Genomic DNA, 21,997 nt, shown 5'->3' with positions numbered 1-21,997 from the left:
GTAGTTCCCAACCAGTGTACATTCACTTATAAAAGTGACCTATGGAATTTTGACTTGGGGCACTAGTGCCGGTCAGATAATACATTAAATGGCACATGGTTACAACTATCGTTGTTTCAAGTCCAGTGAGCTCAGGCTGTTATTAAATTTGTACCGTTTGAGGGGTAATTTTTCTTAATCTGTGAAAACCATTAGCAAAGGCAAATCTGATTTAGGTTTAGTCAGTCATTTATTTGTTAATACATGGCTCTGGGCTTAGCTCTACCACAGCCTCTGCCATAGGAACAAACGGAGCATGACATTGTGTCCGTGATTGCGCCTTCATAATGCCTAAAACCGCTCATCTGTAGCTCAAACTGTTCAAAACTAAGACCTATATTTACCAGAGCTACATTTTCTTCTTAGTGCAGATTCCCGGAACGCTCTTACAGGGGTACACACAAATTGACATGAGTAAGGAACTATCAAAACGATGAAAATATTTCAAATAAACCCTATTTAATGTCTAAACTTTAGTCACAGAAAATAGATGATTTGCAGTGTTGGATCAGATGAGATGGTCATTACCACTAAATAAATGAATAGGGACATTTTAGGTGTGCTGCAAAATTTTGTATTCCATCTCCCCCCCTTCTTCCTTTATACATCCCTCAATTTCCTCTGTGTCCCCCAGTAACCACCCCATCCCCTTTGTTCCCTTTGTAGGAGTGGATAGCTACAGGGAGGACCCTGGGGCAGGTGGCTTTGAGCCAGCTGGCCACGGTCAACTTCCTGTCCCTTGACTGTGTGGAGACCAGAGCCAGCTCTCTGAGCCTGATGGGGAAGTGCCTGAGGCTGCTAGCCATGCAGAGAGACCCGCTCTACCCCTTCACCCTCTGGGATGGACACAACCTGGTACAGACACTGACAGACAATACCAAAAACAGTAAAAATGGACTAAAAGTAACTTTTAGGGGGGCTTAAAGTGACTTTTAGAGATGTCATTCCTCTTCACAAAAATCTTAAGAGCTCAAAAAAAAATGTCAGCATTCATGACCAGATTGTAAACTAATCTTGATTCTATGAACAGGAGGAGGACCGGTCAGAGTCTAAAGCCAGCCCTGAGGAGGAGGAGGAGGAGGAGGAGGAGTTAACCGTAGGGAATGGCCTAGAGTCAAGCAGAATGGAGCCCAGACAGTACGCAGCCAAATGTGCTGAGTTGCAGGTACTGTATAGTCTACCTGGAATCTTTCCTCCACATTAATCTGGTGTTTTTAGACAAATCTAGTCTTTCTTATCTTCAACAGAAGTCACTTTCTTGGCTAGTCTTGATATACTGTAAAAGACAGTCTTTATTTAAAAAGTAATCTTGGTTACCCAGAAGTAATATTCTCTCGTAAAAGTTTGTCGTTTTCTGTTTTACTTTTGGGGGAATGCCATTAACAATTGTGATTATCTTTGTGCAAGTGATGGAAAAGGTACCCAAAGTAAAGAAACCTTCAAAGAAAATGACTAGAGTAAAAGTCACCCAGTAAAATACTACTTGAGTAAAAGTCTAAATGTACTTAAGTATATTTTAGTGATTTACATTTACTTTTCATACTTAAGTATCAAAAGAAAAAGTATAAATAATTTCAAAATCCTTATATTAAGCAAACCAGACGGCACGATTTTCTTTTTTCTTTTTTAAAATTTACGATAGCCAGGGGCACACTTCAACACTCAGACATAATTTACAAAGGGAGCATTTGTGTTTAGTGAGTCTTCCAGATGAGAGGCAGTAGGAATGACCAGGGATGTTTTATTGATAAGTGTGTGAATTAGACAATTGTCCTGTCCTGCTAGGCATTCAAAGTGTAAAGAGTACTTTTGGGTTTCAGGGAAAATGTAAGGATTAAAAAGTATGTTATTTTCTTTAGGAATGTAGTGGAGTAAAAGTAATATAAATAGTAAAGTACAGATACCCCAAAAAAACTACTTAAGTAGTACGTTAAAGTATTTTTACTTAAGTACTTTACACCACTGGTGCAAAGGAAGGAAGCGAAGTCTCCTCCCTCGCAAACGGAAACTCTTGGCCAAACCCCTCCCTTCCACTAATTTCACCCGTGTTTATCATGGCCAAAAAGGAAATGTTTTTGTTTAATGAATTTTTACGATACAGCCAATTTTGACTTTGTGACTGTGGAATCTAGTGGAAACCGTTTATCATCCGCACACGGGCTTGAAAATCACTGCACCAGTTTAATCACCACCTGCGTCCAATCCCGATTCATCCAAATAATCAATGACGAAAACCCCAAACCAAGAACTACTGTTGCTCGTCCTTACAAATCCATCACAAACTTCTATGTGCGCTTTGACAGATTCTCGCCGTTTCATCTGTCCACGAGAGATTATATTAATAGTAACCTAAGAAGGTCAAATCCATCTAGAAATGTTACTCTGAAGTTGGTGCAATAGATTAATAGCAGCAGGTGGCATTATGATAGCATGGTGGCATGCACAACTTGAAGCTACTTGTTTTCTCTCTCTGTTTGTGTGCGCGTGAGCGCATGTGTGTACGTGTGCCTGTGTATTCCAGAGAAGAAGACGTTCTGCCCGGCAGCTTCTGGCTCAGGCCAGTGAGACTTTAGCACAGGCCATCAGCCTTTCCCTCCAACACAAACTCCCAAGCTCCATCCTCTCAGAAGCCTGTCTCAACATGCTGGAGTGTCACGGCCAGTTTGACCCCTGTGCCACTGGTCAATACCTGGCCTTGCTCCAGGTACAATATGTACAGTTGAAGTCGGAAGTTTACATACACTTAGGTTGGAGTCATTAAAACTTGTTTTTCAACCACTCCACAAATTTCTTGTTAACAAACTATAGTTTTGGCAAGTCGGTTAATACATCTATTTTGTGCATGACACAATTCATTTTTCCAACTATTGTTTACAGACATTATTATTCACTTATAATTCACTGTATCACAATTCCAGTGGGTCAGAAGTTTACATACACTAAGTTGACTGTGTCTTTAAACATCTTGGAAAATTCCAGAAAATGATGTCACAAAGCCCTGACCTCAATCATATAGAAAATTTGTGGGCAGAACTGAAAAAGCGTGTGCGAGCAAGGAGGCCTACAAACCTGACTCAGTTACACCAGCTCTGTCAGGAGGAATGGGCCAAAATTCACCCAACTTTATTGTGGGAAGCTTGTGGAAGGCTACCCTGAAACGTTTGACCCAAGTTAAACAATATAAAGACAATGCTACCAAATACTAATTGAATGTATGTAAACTTCTGACCCACTGGGAATGATGAAAGCAATAACATCTGAAATAATTCATTCTCTACTATTATTCTGACATTTCACATTCTTAAAATAAAGTGGTGATCCTAACTGACCTAAAACAGTGTCAGGAATTGTGAAAAACTGAGTTTAAATGTATTTGGCTAAGGGGTATGTAAACTTCCGACCTTAACTGTATGTGTGTAGGGAGGGGTGTTTGTGTATATGTGTACATGCATGTGTATGTCTGCTGTGCAAGTGTGCGTAGTTAGAGGCTGTCTTGGTCACTGTAAGATTTTGTGTCACAGTCTAAATGTTTGTGTGTTAGTGTCCCTACTCTCCTTAAATTAGATATTGTGTGCTTTTGCTAATCTCTGTTAATCTCGATTCCCAGAGCTGCTCCTGCACAGCTATGATGGCTGACATTCTAAGATCTGCTTGCACTGACACTCGTGTGTCCCAGCTCTCTGCGCTACTCAACCTACACAGCAACCTGCTCCCTTCACAGGTGGAGACCCCCACTGGTCTGCTGAAGGGAGTGGAGGACTCACTCAATGGCCTCTCCAAGGTAATGTCCCACAAAACACCCTCAATACAACAGATGTTTTCTAGGCATCATAGAGATTCACTTGAGCTCCCATTACTGGTTCCCCATGAATGTATTGAAATAGATTAAATATGCCTTGTTTTGTTTCACACATTGAACGCCATGTGGTCTCTCTGTGGTGCATCTATCTTTCTTAGCTGGCTAATTGCCCTTTAGAGAGTGCTTTTCATAAAGAGTATTTATTTGCAGTTGCCATTTCAATTATGTATCAACATAAATAATGTGCTCAGTATAAATGGGTAAAAAATGTATTAACATGTCGCAAATCTGTGCCCAGACCTACAGCCACCTGACCATCAACCCAAGTCACCTGAGTCTTCTGGGAGAGCTGCCCTCTAACCTGAAGATCCTGCTGCTTCAGCACACACAAGACAGGTACATGTCAACGTGGGCATTTAGTCTGTCTACCGTATGTCAGACACACAGAAGCCCACGAGTCTCCTCTGGCCCCATCTGTTACACTGGCTCACAGTCTGTCATTTTATGACCGCGTGGTCACATTTCACATTGGGTTAGTTAACACACATTTTCTAGAGCTGGGTGCAATATTTGATGACACCACACGAGGGATAGTCTCATCCTATGTCCTCTGTAGAATCAGCACAGTCGGGCTCCTGCTATACCATTTAACATACTTTACTGTAAATGCCAAACATACTTTACTGTAAATGCCAAACATACTTTACTGTAAATGCCAAACATACTTTACTGTAAATGCCAAACATACTTTACTGTAAATGCCAAAAATACATATAAAGTTCTGTGGTGACACAGTTTGCATGGCAAATAGGTGAAATTTGTGTTATTTTTCAGGTCAACTCTCTATGGAGCTTTCTATGAGAGGAGCAAACTTACAGAGAGTCAGAGAGGGAAGGCCATGCAGGTTTCTGGTGAGGCTTCTCAACCTTTGGGATATTTTCATGTAGTACATGTTCAGTAGGTGGTATCCAGTAGCACGCTTGCATTTATGGAATAAGAAGATGGATGCCAACCTTTAAAGGTTTATTATTTATTTTTGTGTGTGGGTGGGTGGGATTTTCATTGCTATGATATGCAATTCGTTTTTTTAAGACTAGGCAAGTATTCCATTGATATACTGCAGCAATGCACTTAAGTGTTATCAGCATTCAGAATTAAACTATAAAGAAAGAGATCATTCCAGCGTAACATTTAGTACACCGGGTCTCTCCCTAACAACAGTGCCAATGAAAAGTTGAGAGCTAATTTAGACACATGCAAAGATGAACACTGAATAGTAAGATACCTGGACACGGACCCTTTCACCTTTTGTCTGCAGCTGCTAGCCAAGCATGGGAATAGTTGATGTTCTAATTCCAAAAAACAAGTAATGTAAAGTAATGTTTGCATATTACCTCCTCAAATGACCTTTCTGTAGACTCTGCTGTTCGAAAAAGGCACAGGCTAGCATCTGGGCTTGTTTCGGGAGAATGAGATGAAATACGTTCATCACAAAGAAGAGAGGGGAAGGGATGGAGAGACAGGGTTGGTACGGTCTTGAAAATCCAGGAAAAGTCATGGAATTTTAAAATGGCGTTTTCCAAGCCTGGAAAAGTAATGGACATTAATTTCATAATTTCATTTAATTCAATTTATTTAGGCACAGTTTTTAAATATTTTATTGATCAAATAAAAATCAACATATCATCCAGGATCGGAACGACACTGTTTTTCGAGCATCACCTGCGTGTGTGTGAGACGAGTGGGTCATTGCTCAAGGAGAGAGAGACAGTCGGACATGCAGCAGCAGGTAGGCCTAGCCTATAAAATATGATAGAGAACAGACTAGCTAGGCAGCAATTCAAAACAAAACTTGTACCCTCTAGTTAACTGTTTAGCGATTTATAGCATGTATTAATGTTTTCATCATGTCCCAAAAAACTTTCCACCGACATTTGCGAATAAGCCCATACAAAATGTATTACATTTTTTAAAAGAATCATATGATTATTTTAAATTATTATTTTTGATGAAACAAATGATTCACTTCACCATTGTATTAGTTGGGTTTCAGTTCAATTGTGGCGAATCGAAACATGTGAATCAAAATAATAAAATGGGAATCGTGAACATTAATTTTAGGTAAAAATATTATATTCTAGCCTTTCTTTTGGATTATCTGGTTTATTTGGCATCCAATGTATTGGACATTGCAACTCAATAGATGCTAGTCAGCCTGCAAAGTAAGTACTTCTAAAGTAGCTAAGATAAATATTTGAAAAAGAAAAGGCGAGGAGCTCAGGTGCAAAAAATGTAATAACAATGTTTTGACAGCCAATATGTCTTCATCAGGCTATAGGCTAAGATAAATATGACTAAACTATAAAAGGTTTATTTCCTGAAGATAATCTGTGTGCCTGCTTTATCAGAATAAAATGATTTGTAGCTTACCATAGCCATTTGATCTTTGATATATTGAATGAGCACATTATTTAAAAAGGCATTAAACATATTTGATTGTATTGTTGCAATGTTTTACATCAAGGGTGGTCAACCATCCTCCAGGAGAGCTAATGGGTGTGCAGGCTTTCATTCCAGTCCCCTTCTAACAAACTACATTTTAAAAATGAGCTGGTCAACCGGACCTTGATAAACTAGCTCTGATGTGTTTGATCAGGGCTTGATCAAAAGCTTGCACAACCAGTAGCTCTCCAGACTGAGGGTTGAACACATGTTTTATACAGTTGCCTAACAGGTATTCTACTTTATGGGGGGTTAAGTGCCTTGCTCAATGACAGAAGATGGTACCACCCATTGTATCGATACCACATTATGCCTACTTTTTTATATGTACATTGAGACGCTGCCAATTGTTGGTCATGGAAATTTGGTTAAAAGTCATGGAGAACACATTGAAAAGTCATGGAGTTCGATCTTTCAAAATCTGTGTGTGGAGAGAGAGAGAGAGAGAGAGGGAAGGAGAGGCATGGAAGGGAGAAGGAAAGAGAGATGGAAGGTACTGAGTAGAGAAGGAGGATGTGGGCTCAGGGGAACCAGTTACAGCAGCTGTGCTGTTCTTTTGTTGCAGGTATGCTGGTCTGTACCAGGGTCGCCAAGGTTGCTGTCCAGCCCAGGGCTCTGCTTGATCTCCGGGACAGAACACAAGCCTTCAAACGCGAGACCAAACACCACTTCTTGAAAGAGGCGCATTGGCTTGGCAATGAGGGCAGGGCGGGGAGCGAGCGTCACGTTCACCTAGTAGGTCACGAACCCTCTACAACCCCTTTATGAACCCACTACGACCCTTTGTGACCCTTTGACTTGGCTGTGCAAGTAACATTTTTAATTGGTCGCATCAATGCGACCTGCAAGTTCTTGCTGGTCACTTCAGTCAAAACATATTTGGGGGGCGGCTAAAACCATGATTGGGTCGAACAGTAGCTCTAACAAGATAACTCAGATGTGCTTTTGGATTTTGTAACAACATTCAAAATGCAATCGCAGGGAATAAAATGTTTGAACACACATACTGTTGTGACTGTAAGAGAGAGGAGGGTCTCAGCTTCCTGTAGGTATTACGTTTATTTCTCATCTCTCAATATTGACTGTATTAGCACCTCTTTTAACCGTCTATATGTGTTTGAGAAATATGGAGCGCGGGAAGTGTGCATCTGCCATTTTCAGTGATTTCATTGACTAGTATGCTTAATTTAAAAAAGCTGAGTTACTGTATCTAGAAACAGGTGCGTGGGAATAGTATGATTACTTCAATGAAAAGAGAAACCCGCATCATACAATTTATTAAAGCTTTTGTGTCGGCCTCTTGGCCTTCGTCGGAGCTTTGAGCTTTAATCAGTGACACGAGCAAGAGAAGTTTGCGGGTTTCTCTTTTCTTTGAAAACTTTAGCTTTTTTTGTTGCTTTTTTTAATACATTACATGTACTGTTAGTTTTATTAATTACACAATGGTGAATTAGCCCCAAATGAATTATGATATTGGTACACAAAAATGATTAACCAAATGAATCTATTGAACAAAAGGAATCTGTGATTCTGGAGCCCTATTTTGAGATTAAAATATAGCAACAATAGCCTAATTGTCAACCTAAAATTCATGACAATCACTTTTTCAGATTGCACACAAAAATATCTTGATCATGCATTCCTGGACATGTTAAATTCAACTTATTTCTTGAAACATACCATCTAGGTAGCACTGAATTACTTTATGAGATTGCCAAAAAATATTAATTGCAAGACACCTCAACAACATTATGGTGCGACCAAATCATGACCTGGTGCCATCAACTGAAAATGTTAGTGGCCCTGCTCTATTACCCCTCCACAAACCCTCTACAACCCCTTTTTCTCTATTAAAATGATCGACTGGCCTCATAAATAAACCAGTCTACAACAATATCCCGGAGCTGAATTTCTCTCTTCCCTCTCTTTCTGACGATATCGGATTTGAATGTCCAAACATTGTTCAAGTTATGTAGGTCTGTGTAATCGTTGTCAGTGCTCGAGACGTGTTGATTTTACATGTCAGCTAGGCTTTTTCTTTTTGTCCCTGTATAGAAATCGAACTCAGAAGAGAAATTGGAATCTCATTTCAAAGCCATTGTACAAGAAATGGAGGACTATTTGTGTCCAATCCTCTCTCAGTTTGACTTCTCATGCTTCGGGTAAGTCAGTACAGGTCCGGATATTGTCCTGTATTGTACAATGGTCATTTTAGTGTAAAACAATTTTATACCGTTTTCTTAGCTGTACTGGGAGGTCAAAAACATTCTGCTGCTGAGTTCTATTTATTGCAGAATTTAAACTAAACCCAACCCCTTACCCTAAACTTAACCAATTGGAACTTACTGTACCTAAACATGACCAGCCTCTTTTCTTGGCTAAACCACTCAACTAATCACATTGTTTCTGCCCTTGAGATAGAGCTTGAATAAGGAAAGATTGGATAAGGAAAACTCCAATGCAGTTGATTTGGTCTACAGTTCATCATAGAGCTGGGCGATATGGGCAAAAAGCCATATTGCAATAAATTGCCTGAATTAATGCATTAACGATAAGACTACAACATTAAAGTGCAACACTTTTTTTTTTTTATGTATCCTTTAAACTACTACTAGCAATTTGATGGTTGTAGCCATCAATTCTCCCATTAACATCACCCATGTTAGCAAACTTATTTCATTTCAAACTTCTCTAGTATAGGCTATGATCGGTATGGTCAGTGTTGATTATTTTCTGTTTACCTTCCCAGGTCTAGTTCATCATGTCTGACTTATTCATGTGTTGTATCAGCTAGACATTCACATTGCGAGACTTTGTGTCAGTGTGGCCTGTGATCTTTTTCTCTCTCTCTCTGTGTTTGTTTGGTTTTACTATCCTTGCGGCGACCAGAAATCCTCACAAGGATAGTAAAACAAGGGACATTCTGTGTTTCATTCGACACATTGGTGCAGCTGGCTTCCGGTTTAAGCGAGCGGGTGTTAAGAAGCGCTTCTTGGCGAGTATTGTTTCGGAGGACGCTTGACTCGACCTTCGCATCTCCCGAGCCCATTGGGGAGTTGCAGCGATGAGCCAAGATCGTTATCACGAAATTGTGGAGAAAAAGTGCAAAAATATAATTTAAAAACATTTGGTTTAGGGGTTAAGGATAGGGTTAGGTTAATGGTTAGACTGGGGCGGTATATCGTATATTATAAACTGGGTGGTTCGAACCCTGAATGCTGATAGGCTGACAGCCATGGTATATCAGACCGTATGCCACGGGTATGACAAAGCATTTATTTTTACTGCTCTAATTACGTTGGTAACCAGTTTATAATAGCAATAAGGCACCTCAGGGTTTGTGGTATATGGCCAATATACCACGGCTAAGGGCTGTATCCAGGCACTCTGCGTTGCGTTGTGCTTAAGAACAGCCCTTAGCTATGGTATATTGTCCATATACCACACCCCCAACCCCCCCCAGGGTCTTATTGCTTAACTGTATACCGTATACCGGGGTACTTGGAAAAAGCCACGGGATGGTTTTTCAATACCATCAAAACAATGTATTTTAAGTTTTTCAATACATTTTTATATTTATAGCTACTTTAAGTTAATACCTGCAGTCAACTTGTGCAATGCGTTTGAGGATAAAGCAGATTGCATTCTTAATTTCACCTGTCACATGATTTTACATTATGAAGCTTACCATAGTTCCCCAGAACAGTTGAGGCAGTCACGTGTTTGTTTGTAAATAGCACAACGAGAGAAAGCAGGAGCTGGTGAGTCCATAGTGTTCTATTTCTATTGGCGAGTCTCTTGTGCGGCGCACTCGAGGTATTTATTTTATTTTTATTTAACTAAGCAAGTCAGTTAAGAACAAATTCTTATTTACAATGACGACCTTCCCTGGCCGAACCCTAACCCGGGGGAGCTCCTCCTACCAGCCTCCACTGGTGTGTATGTTTGTGTGGGAGTATGGTTTCTTTGTGCATGTACAGTTGAAGGCGGTAGTTTACATACACCTTAGCCAAATATATTTAAACTCAGTTTTTCACAATTCCTGACATTTAATCCTAGTAAAAATCACGTTTTAGGTCAGTTAGGATCACCACTTTATTTTAAGAATGTGAAATATAATAGTAGAGAGAATGATTTATTTCAGATTTGATTTCTTTCATCACATTCCCATTGGGTCAGAAGTTTACATACACTCTATTAATATTTGGTAGCATTGCCTTTCAATTGTTGAACTTGTTGATCTTCGGGTAGCCTTCCACAAGCTTTGTGATGGCACTCCAATACCTTGACTTTGTTGTCCTTAAGCCATTTTTCCACAACTTTGGAAGTATGCTTGGGGTCATTGTCCATCTGGAAGACCCATTTGCAACCAAGCTTTAACTTCCCGACTGATGTCTTGAGATGTTGCTTCAATATATTCACATAATTTTCATCTATTTTGTAAAGTGCACCAGTCCCTCCTGAGCGGTATGACGGCTGCGTGGTCCTATGGTGTTTATACTTGCGTACTATTGTTTATACAGATGAATGTGGTACCTTCAGGTGTTTGGAAATTGCTCCCAAGGATGAACCAGAGTTGTGGGGATCTACAATTTTTTTCCTGAGGTCTTGGCTGATTTGATTTTCCCATGAATTCAAGGAAAGAGGCACTGAGTTTGAAGGTAGACCTTGAAATACATCCACAGGTACAACACAATTTGACTCAAATTATGTCAATTAGCCTATCAGAAGCTTCTAAAGCCATGACATCATTTTATGGAATTTTCCAAGCTGTTTAAAGGCACAGTCAACTTAGTGTATGTAAACGTCTGACCCACTGGAATTGTGATACAGTGAAATAATCTGTCTGTAAACATTTGTTGGAAAAATGACTTGTGTCATGCACAAAGTAGATGTCCTAACCGATTTGCCAAAACTATAGTTTGTTAACAAGACATTTGTGGAGTGGTTGAAAACAAGTTTTTATGACTCCAACCTAAGTGTATGTAAACTTCCGACTTCAACTGTATGTGTCCGCATGCATCAGTCTGTCTATTTGTCGAGTTAGGTGTCAGCTGTGACTGTCCTCTGTGTTCTCTGCCTCCTCGTGCTTCTCTGGGCCTTGTACCTTCATTTTCTCATGTCTGGACCTGGTCTCCACTGTATCCCTGCTGATCCTCCCTGTCCTTATCTATTTCATTCAGGCACCAGACGCCATCAATATCCATCCCGGAGTGCATCCGGCCCAAAGACAAGGAGGAGAAAGCAGGCCTAGATAAAGGTCTAGCGGGTGTGTATTGCTTGTCCCAGAAACGGATATATACAGTGTAAGGATCAGGGAACTGATGTTCAGAATCCGGAGAGTGCTTGATGTGTAATGTACTGTACTGTACCTGCTCATTGCTTGTGATTAGCCCCACAGCTGGATTTACTTAGATTAGTTTAAGTTGACTAATTCCCCCTCCATCTCCCATTTCTTTTGATTTTAGTTATACCAGTTTGTTTATTGACCAAATGATGTACAGTGGAGCCACATCAGCATGTTTTTACACAAAAGGCAATTGGTATTTAATTCCCTAAACACAATACTACCTGAAATATATATGTTCAAATATTTACTCTAGTGCGAGATACAGTACAGCTATAGTGGATGTAATGGAAAATATAACTTACCAAATAGCTAACTGGACCAGGGCTTAAGAGACCCATTTCAGATGGTGATTTGTACTTTGGATTTTCCCTCGCACCATTACATGTATAAGTATGCGCTGGGTGTACAAAACATTGGGATTGCCTTTCTAATATTGAGTTGCACCTAGGGCTGTGGCGGTCATGACATTTTGTCAGCCGGTGATTGTCAAGCAGATAACTGCCGGTCTCACGGTAATTGACTGGTAATTAACATAAATGGCTTCCACGTATAGACTACACGCCACTGATGCAGACCTTTTGGAACAGCTACATTTTAAAAAGTCTAATAAATCCATACCCTACACAATCACAATAAATCCATTATGTATTTTAGACAGGTCTAAAGAAACCTGATTTGAAGAAAATGTTGTATATTTCAGAAGAACAGAATAGCATACTCCTTGCCCTTATGTTAGATCCTGATCTGGCTATGTCATATGGCTGTGGGCTACACTAGTTTATTTAGCAGACAAGATTTGTTTAGAATTCCATGGCATTATTTTATAGTATGAAGAATGCAATTTAACATAGCTGAATGAAATAGATTTCTGAGGGAGTGCGCACGTGGCTATTCTGTGTTGAGCTGTTAACAAAGAAACAGGTCCTCCTATATGCTTCATTTAGAGTTATTTATGCAACTTTAGTTGTGATCAAAACATATAGCCCAACGTTTGTATTTTTAATACATTCTAAGGCTGCAATGTTGATAAACTCTTAGGCTTTTTCTTCACATTATAAGCGCAGGAATGTGCACACGGCAGTAGGCTATAAGCACGAATGTTCCAAAATGCAATCAATTAGCGGGAAAAACGCCATTCTCAAAAGTGACCGCAAATGTAATTATGCATGTAATGCTTTTATTAAAAAGGTGCATTTTTATGGTGAAAATTATCTTCCCCAAACTTGAAACTCATGCGCTGCTTATATATGCCAGTTTACCCATTGTAAAGTGGATTAATGTGCTTAAATTTAAGAAGAATTTATTTGGCCACTTTTGTTGTGATATAAACCTTGGGCTAGGCTACATGAGGTGTGTGACTATAATTGGAAAAATTCGCAAAAAAAGGCATGCTCTGTTTCTTGACTTACTGCACACAACCTGGGCATGATACACAAGTGATAAATTATATCATTCACAAGTGAGTTAGCAAGTTTGGTAGGCTACTAATGACCATCAGCAGCATCAGTGCTTGGAGAAGCCTAATTACAGTGAAAAAACGGTCACATGGAATTTGACTTCCTTCATGGCTCGTGACTGCCGGTGTGGAGGTAATACGGTCACCGTAGCAGCCCTTGTTGCACCCCCTTATGCCCTCAGAACAGCCTCAATTCGTCTACAAGGTGTTGAAAGCATTCCACAGGGATGCTGGCCCATGTTGGCGCCAGTGCTTCCCACAGTTGTGCCAAGTTGTCTGGATGTCTTTTGGTGTTGACCATTCTTGATACACACGGGAAACTGTTGAGTGTGAAAAGCCCAGCAGCGTTACAGTTCTTGACACACTCAAACCCATGCGCCTGGCACCTACTACCATAACCTGTCCAAAGGCACTTGCATTTTTTGTCTTGCCCATTCACCAGCTGAATAGCACACATACACAATCAAATGTCTCAGGGCTTAAAAATCCTTCTTTAACCCGTCTCCTCCCCTTCATCTACACTGATTTGAAGTGGACTTAACAAGTGACATCAATAAGGGATCATGGCTTTCACATAGTTGGTCAGTCTATGTCATGAAAAGAGTAGGTGTTTCTAATGTTTTGTACTCTGTAATAAAGTATGTTGTATGGCTTTTGTGATCAAAAGCAACAAAATGACTATATATACACTAATATAAACATTTTCACAGCAAGCTGAGCATATTATTTTGACGTTTATACACTCTGTGTGCGGGTGTGTGTGCTCACCTTAATCTGTCTGTTTGTGTGAACAGTGGGGTCTCCTGCAGAGCTTGGGGAGTATGTCGTGCTCCTGGCTGACTGGATGCTCATGGAACTACCTCTGGAAGCGTTGGCAATCCTGCAAGAAGAGGGGCTGAGCTCTGTATCTCGTGACTTCTCACTGCAACTCCTCCACACTCGCCTGCAGAGAGAGGAACCAGGTGAGGGGTTACACACACACACACACATACACACACACACACAAATGGAGTGCTTAGTTGCAAGTACAGTTTTCATTCTATTTCATTTCAAAACACAGCAAATTTTCATTAGCATGCCCACACTAGTAGTATTAAAGGAAGACTCAGCAATATGACGTAGATGCAGAAAGTAAACAGCATAGTCAGTCAGTTTCTGAAACAACTGAGAGCATTGAAGCGCGAGGTTCAACTTGTCCGCAGTTTTGGTGCCCTGGCTTCCACACTGTTAACAGAGTGACACAAATCTGTGAACATGTGCAGATACTGTGTGTGACGGTGTGCGAGCGAAGTGTTGCCTCTTGCTCATTTCAATATCTCCAGCGCTGCTCGTGGCAACGTCATTTAGCTGAGTCTACCTTTAACAAAAACATTATTTAAGGTAGTTCATCACACATGCATAAATTTGTCAACTTGCAAACTTTGCAAGTGCAAATTAGCATCTAAGTCCACCCAGAGGGTTTTGTACTCTACAAGCATTTAATCTATTCTTACCCCTCTATCCAATTGGCAAAGCTTCATTAAGCTTTTTGGAATACTAATGATGTTTTCATGACATAATTTGTTCGGGCAGGATTAACACCCTCTCCCACACTATAATCTCTTTAAACCTCAGTTGGAATGACTTTGACAGTGTTTGCATGGCTACAACCCTCCATTCCAGCCATACTCAATAGGCAGACTATAATAGTCCTGATCCAGACCTACAATGTGTTAATAAACACAGTTGGGCTTTAAACTTACTGTTGAGTGAAACTTACTGTAATAAAAGAATGCAATCGAAGCAATTATTGAAATCAACAAGCCCATTTTTTTAGCTAGGTAAGTTAAGCTAACCAGCTATCTAAACCTTGTAGTTATCATAGCCAGATTCTATGCTGAGGCCCCTATTTGATTTGGTTGTAATGTTGGAGTCACTCAGATATCATATGAACACACATAAGACATGGCAAAATGTGTAGAATTGCAGGAAATAATCTTTAAAGCGGCAAAATGTTCTCTCCGCCAAAAAGAGGGTTGTGAACAGTATGTCAAGTGGAAGTTTTATCGCATGCACAAGTACAGTGACATGCCTTGCAAGCTTTACCCAAAGTGCAGTAATCAATGTCAAAATAGTATAACTAATACAAATAAAAATAAATATTAAGCGAAAGTGGCGGGTAGCAGGATCAATAATAATCAACAGTATGGCAGCAACTTAAGGGTGGGACATTTTAGTAAATAAAATATTACATTTACATAAGTATTCAGACCCTTTACTCAGTACTTTGTTGAAGCATCTTTGGCAGCGATTACAGCCTTGAGTCTTCTTGGATATAACGCTACAAGCTTGGCACACCTGTATTCACCGTAGGGATGGTGCCAGTTTTCCGCTAGTCGTGACGCTTGGCATTGAGGCATAAAGAGTTCAAACTTGGTTTTATCAGACCCGAGAATCTTGTTTCTCATGGTCTGAGAGTCCTTTAGTTGCTTTTTGCTAACTCTAAACGGGCTGTCATGTGCCTTTTACTGAGGAGTGGCTTCTGTCTGCCCACTCTAGCATAAAGGCCTGAACGGTGGAGTGCTACAGAGATGGTTGTCCCATCTCCACAGAGGAGCTCTGGAGCTCTGTCAGAGTGACTTTCGGGTTCTTTGTCACCTCTCAAGGTCCTTCTCCCCCGATTACTCAGTTTGGCCGGGTGGCCTGCTCTTGGAAGAGTCTTGGTGGTTCCAAACTTATTCCATATAAGAATGATGGAGGCCACAGTGTTCTTGGGGACCTTCATGTTTTGGTACCCTTACCCAGAGCTCCAAGGACAATTCCTTCGACCTCACAGCTTGGTTTTTGATCTGACATGCACTGTCAACTGTGGGACCTTATTTAGATAGCTGTGTGCCTTTCCAAATCATGTCCAATAAAATGAATTTACAACAGGTGGACTCCAATCAAGTTGTAGTAACATCTCAAGGATGATCAATGGAAACAGGATGCACCTGAGCTTAATTTCGATTCTCATCGCAAAGGGTCTGAATATTATGTAAATACGTTATTTTTTAAACATTTAAAAAACATATGTATTTTTTTAAAAACACATAAGGCTGTAACGTAACAAAACGTGGAAAAAGTCTAGGGGTTTGTATACTTTCCGAATGCACTGCATGTGTATTAAAGTAGTACAAACTTTAGTATTTGGTCCCATATTCCTAGCGCGCAATAATTACATCAAGCTTGTGACTCTACAAACTTGTTGGATGCATTTGCTGTTTGTTTTGGTTGTATTTCAGATTATTTTGTGCTCAATAGAAATTAATGGTAAATAACATACTGTGGCATTTTGAAGTCACTGTTATTGTAAATAGGAATATTATATAGTTTTAAACACTTCTACATTAATGTGGATACTACCTACCATGTTTATGTTTAGTTCTGACTGAATCGTGAATAATGATGAGTTAGAAGCACCAAATATCATACCCAAAGATATGCTAACCTTTCAACATTACAATAACAGGGGAGGTTAGCATTTTGGGGGGAGGGGTATAATATATGTGTGCGTCTGTAACTTTCTCACTCTCACTTTTGTTGGTGGGAGACGGCAGAGTGGAGTGCCGTTGAGATTGCATCGTCTGTGGATCTGTTGGGGTGGTATGCAAGTTGGAGTGGGTCCAGGGTGTCCAGGATTATGTATGCCATGACCAGCCTTTCAAAGCATTACATTACAGATGTGAGTGCTACAGGGCGGTAGTCATTGTTACGATGCCGATAAATTACAATATCCATCCGGACCTTTGTCGCCAAGGAAAATTGTGTGACCGGACCTTCTCAAAAAGTATTTGAGTACCTCTGCTCTATTCTTTTTTTTAATGGTCTGCATATCCAAATTAATTTGTAATTTGGTTGTAAAATTCACATGACACTTGAACTTACATTTATATCTGGGAAGGTAATTCTGATAATGACGCAGAGGAATGTGAGCCTCACATTCTTGAGGATGCAATGAAATAAGTGTCAGATAGTGTTCAATCAATATATTTTATTAGCAAGCTGCAGTGTCTATCCAATAAGTTATGTACTGCACATAGATCATGATGCTCTTACATAGAGTACCAGTCAAAAGATTGGACAGACATTCAAGGGTTTTCTTTATTTTTACTATTTTCTACATTGTAGAATAATAGTGAAGACATCAAAACTATGTTGTAACGAAAGAAGAATTAAACAAATCCAAATATATTATATATTTTCCTTGATGACAGCTTTGCAGACTCTTCAGATTCTCTCAACCAGCTTCATGAGTAATTATTTTCCAACAGTCTTGAAGGAGATCCCACATATGCTGAGCACTTCTTGACTGCTTTTCGTTCACTCTGTGGTCCAACTCATCCCAAACCATCTCAATTGGGTTGAGGTTAGGTTATTGTGGAAGCCAGGTCATCTGATGCAGCACTCAATCACTTTCCTTCTTGGTCAAATAGCCTTTAAACCAGATGGGTTGGCGTATCGCTGCAGAATGCTGTGGTAGCCATGCTGGTTAAGTGTGCTTTTAAATTCTAAATAAACACAGACAGTGTCACCAGCAACACACCATCACACCTCCTCCTCCATGCTTCACGGTGGGAACCACACATGTGGAGATCATCCGTTCAGCTACTCTGCGTCTCACAAAGACACGGCGGTTGGAACCAAAAATCTAAAATTTGGACTCATTAGACCCAAGGACAGATTTCCACCGGTCTAATGTCCATTGCTCGTGTTTCTTGGCCCAAGCAAGTCTCTTCTTATTATTGTTGACCTTTAAGTATGGTTTCTTTTCAGGAATTCAACCATGAAGGCCTGATTCACGTAGTCTCCTCTGAACAGTTGTTGAAATGTGTCTGTTACTTGAACTCTGTGAAGCACTTATTTGGGCTGCAATTTCTGAGCCTGATAACTCTAATGAACTTATCCTCTGCAGCAGAGGTAACTATAGGTCTTCGTTTCCTGTGGCAGCCCTCATGAGAGCCAGTTTCACCGTAGTGCTTGATGGTTTTTGCGACTGCACTTGAAGAAACTTTAAAAGTTCTTGACATTTTCCAGATTGACTGACCTTCATGTGTTTTCCAGATTGACTGACTGTCATTTCTCTTAGCTTATTTGAGCTGTTTTTACCATAATATGGACTTGGACTTTTACCAAATAGTGCTATAGGGTTATTGGAAGGGCATGAAAGTTTGCTTTTACATTTATTTCTCCCAAAAGAATACATGTTATTCCATCCATGAAATTACATTGAAATTTGTTTTAGATTGCCTTAGATGTGACAGTAGGGAGATTAGGATGTTCAAGGTTAGTCACAAATTCGTAATACTGCATACTGAATGTTTACAGTTTTGGATGTGAAATATTGAATTTAATTTCATGTGTTGTCAGTCCAGGACACATTTTCAGACAAGCAGTTTGTTAGACAGCAAGCAGATTCTGATCATCAAGATCTTGAGTCACTCATCTCTTTGTAGCTCCTGGGCTCAAAGTCTCTGGCATCTCTGGCAATAACACCATTGTCGTTGCAGAGGAATTTTATCAATAGGGCTGCTTCGTTCTAATGTCATTGATTTGAGTATAATCCAATTCAATGGAATAAGAAATGTATTATAGGCATTTTGAACAAATAGATCCTGAATGACAGCCATTGTTGAGTGAAGGACAATGTTTACTGTAGCCTGAAGCATACACAACTCACCACAAAAATGTAATAATGGACAAGAAAATACTTATTTAAGTATAAATAACTTTTTAAAAACAAGTAGTAAAGGTCCATTTGTCAGCAAGACTCATTAATTATTTCAGGCTACAAGAGTGTAGGCCTAATGACAATTGTTGAATGTCATTACACTTTTTTAATATATTTTTTTTTCATGAGGTTTTATAATTTATTGGTTGACAAGACAAACTATAAAACACAAGCACACACACACCAGCAGACATTACACATTTATCCCCTCAACCCTCCATCCCATCTCACTCACAGGACCTGCTTACTTAAGTACATGTATATAAAGTAATGATTTTATAATGCAAAGTGTTGTAGTATTGCACCATGCAGTTGATAGATTGACAGTTCAAATTGAGCTAGGTCCATGAATAAATAAATCCATTGCTAATGTGGCAGAGTGTGTGGGGCTTGGCATTGTAAGGCAACCATTCTCTTGGCTGTTGTTAGGCCGGGTAAGCCAAATCCTTCTCTGCCTGTATGTTAAGTTCAGTGAAGACTCATCGTTAAACAGTAGCACATTGGCCAGACATGGGATGGGTTTAGACAAAATGCCTGACATTGATGAAGCCACAGATTGCCAAAAGGAGTTAACCTCTGGGCACTCCCAGACCATATGAAAAAATGTGACCAATATATATTGTCCTACTAATAACAGGGTTAATAATATATCTGTGAGAATATCCAACGGGCTTTTATATAATTCTAAATTAATAATAACAATAATTGCATTGTTTAAAAAATAATCATATTTTGGAGATTTAGTTTTCAAATAACGTAAAATGAGCGAGGAAAAAGGACATTCTTGAACATGGGGTGAGATATTGTTACTAATTTGTAAATAAAGCCAATTTGTTACTTAGAATGATTTAGTTCTGTTTTTAGAAGGAGAGAAACCAAAAACATACAATCATCTCATGGGTCTCCCAGTCAAGGAGGTATTGAACCAGCATCTGTAGCAACACAGCTTGCACTGCTATGCAGTGTCTTGGACTGTTGCGCCACTCAGGCGCTGTATAACGTGACCGGTCGGGAGTGGGCTACACTACTACAGTAAGACCAAAATAAAATAATAAAAACCTTAGTGTAACAACAGTTTTAGTAAGTAATACAAAGTCGTGCACAATTATCAGTTTCTATTTAGGTTTATGTTGCCCATTCATTGTCAGAGACCCATTTGGACCCAAAAGCATAATCAGTGCTCTAACTCCCCTTTGCGCTGGTACTAAACCACAAATTACCTCTAAGTCCCGTGGTGTAAGCTCGCAATTTTTAACGGAGGAACCCCTGTACTTTGGCGTTAAACTACACATATTGTGGGCACAGAATAAAGACCCAGATATATAATTTAAGATTGGGGAGATTTTGGCCTTCAGAACATTTCCGTCTTTATAAAGTGGACATTTTGATCCAAGGGCACTTTCCCCTCCATATAAATTTGAAATCAAAGGGTGCAGTTTCTTCCAATATCCCAGTGGCTATGAAAGGGGAATCATAGAGCTGTAAAAGTTTATCAGAGGAAGTATGTTCAGCTTAATGATGTACGTGCATGTCTGAAATTTGTGCATTGAGACCATCTTTGTAGGTCTGACTCTACTTGTTTATGAACACTATTAAAATTGGTAGTGATCTGTAAGGACGGATAGATGTCAGTGCCTAGATATTTGAAATGGCTTACTATTGGGATGTCAGGGGACATGTAGGTATCTCTTCATTAAGCGGATTTGGTGGATTTGGTCCAATTAATTGTGTAACCTGAGATTGAACTAAAGTTTTTAAAGATATTGAGAAGGACAGGTAGAGAACGAGGGACATCTCCAACCTATAGTAATATTTCATCTGCATATGGTGGTCAGAGATGTGAGTAGTGATAGGAACATGTGTGGACTGACAGACTGCTTGAGCCAGGGGTTCTAGTGATAAAGCAAAGAGCATGCTGCTGAGAGCACATCCTTCCCTTGTCCTTCTGGCAATGAGGAATTCTTTAGAAAATAATTTGCAAAGCCCATACGTTTGAGTACTGTCCAGAGGTACTGCCATTCAAAGTGATCAAAGGCCTTTTCGGCATGAAGTGAAATGAACAGCATCAGGTAGTTCCACATCTGCAGCTGCAGCAATGATGTGTAGCAGACGGCAGATGTTGTCAGAGGCCTAAACTAGTTTTTAAAATTTTTATCATGATGAACTAAATTTGTTCAAGTCATTATGAACTAAAAAGGTTCAAGTCTGCGAGCCAATAATTTTTGCATATCATTTAACATCTAAATTTAACAATGATATGAGGCGATAGAATACTGGTGCCATCATTATCGTCATGTTTAACCTACAATTTAGAATAAAAAGAGCGAAAAGTATTGTTAATTAGCTTTTGGTCTGTATGGACTATCCCCTCTGTTGATTTGACTCTAATATTATTTGCAAAGCCCTCATTGGTCATTAGTTTCATAGCCAATAACCGGCTGGGCCGTGCACTGTTGAAGTAATAATTCTGACGAGCTTTGTACATAATAAATTCCGCACGTCTGTATAAAACATTCAGTTCTTTCTTAACCAATTCTATGTTGTGTAAATATTTTGAAGAGGTGTCAGATTGCACTCTGTTGTAAAACATTTAACTTTGCCTCCAATCGTTTTGCTTCATTAATATTTGCCTTGTATAAATTAAAAGAGAATGAAGTTGCATTGCTTCTAATAAAGCCTTGAATTGCATCCCAAAGTATGCTTGGATCATCAACCGATCCTTCATTAATGCTAATGAATTCTGCGAGATCTATTGCAAATTAATGTTTGAAGCTCTTATTTTGTAAGAGAGGTATTGAAGCGCCAGCGAGCTGCAAAGTTCCTGTTAGCACATAAATTAGCCATATACAAAACTATATTATTGTCTGACTGAATATTTGGCATACACTGAGTATACATTTCCATGACATAGATTGACCTTGTGAATCTAGTTGAAAGCTATGATCCCTTATTGATGTCACCTGTTAAATCCACTTCAATCAGTATAGATAATGGGGAGACAGGTTAAAGAAGTATTTTTAAGCCTCGTCATTTTTCATGATAAGACTTGTGCTGTGTATTATTTTTGTGTTTTATTTATACATGGACATTCACAGTGTATCT

General features: G+C 39.5%; 1 protein-coding gene across 3 annotated transcripts in view; it reads left to right on the top strand.

Moving 5' to 3' along the window:
- cfap46 (cilia and flagella associated protein 46) overlaps nt 1–21,997 on the top strand; it is an 86,600-nt gene that overhangs the window by 51,036 nt on the left and 13,567 nt on the right. For 2 of the 3 annotated variants that reach the window (XM_020495026.2, XM_020495024.2), the window contains exons 42-51: nt 706–894; nt 1,070–1,204; nt 2,561–2,743; nt 3,647–3,820; nt 4,137–4,234; nt 4,673–4,749; nt 6,906–7,075; nt 8,396–8,502; nt 11,524–11,609; nt 13,941–14,108. In XM_020495026.2, coding sequence (XP_020350615.1) covers nt 706–894; nt 1,070–1,204; nt 2,561–2,743; nt 3,647–3,820; nt 4,137–4,234; nt 4,673–4,749; nt 6,906–7,075; nt 8,396–8,502; nt 11,524–11,609; nt 13,941–14,108 — 1,387 coding nt within the window. The remainder of the gene's footprint in view (nt 1–705; nt 895–1,069; nt 1,205–2,560; nt 2,744–3,646; nt 3,821–4,136; nt 4,235–4,672; nt 4,750–6,905; nt 7,076–8,395; nt 8,503–11,523; nt 11,610–13,940; nt 14,109–21,997) is intronic. The other variant, XR_004211640.1, reaches the window with a different exon arrangement.

The sequence above is a fragment of the Oncorhynchus kisutch genome, linkage group LG11 (assembly GCF_002021735.2).
Source record: "Oncorhynchus kisutch isolate 150728-3 linkage group LG11, Okis_V2, whole genome shotgun sequence".
NCBI classification, from domain to species: Eukaryota; Metazoa; Chordata; class Actinopteri; order Salmoniformes; family Salmonidae; genus Oncorhynchus; species Oncorhynchus kisutch.
This window is presented reverse-complemented; position numbering and strand designations above follow the sequence as displayed.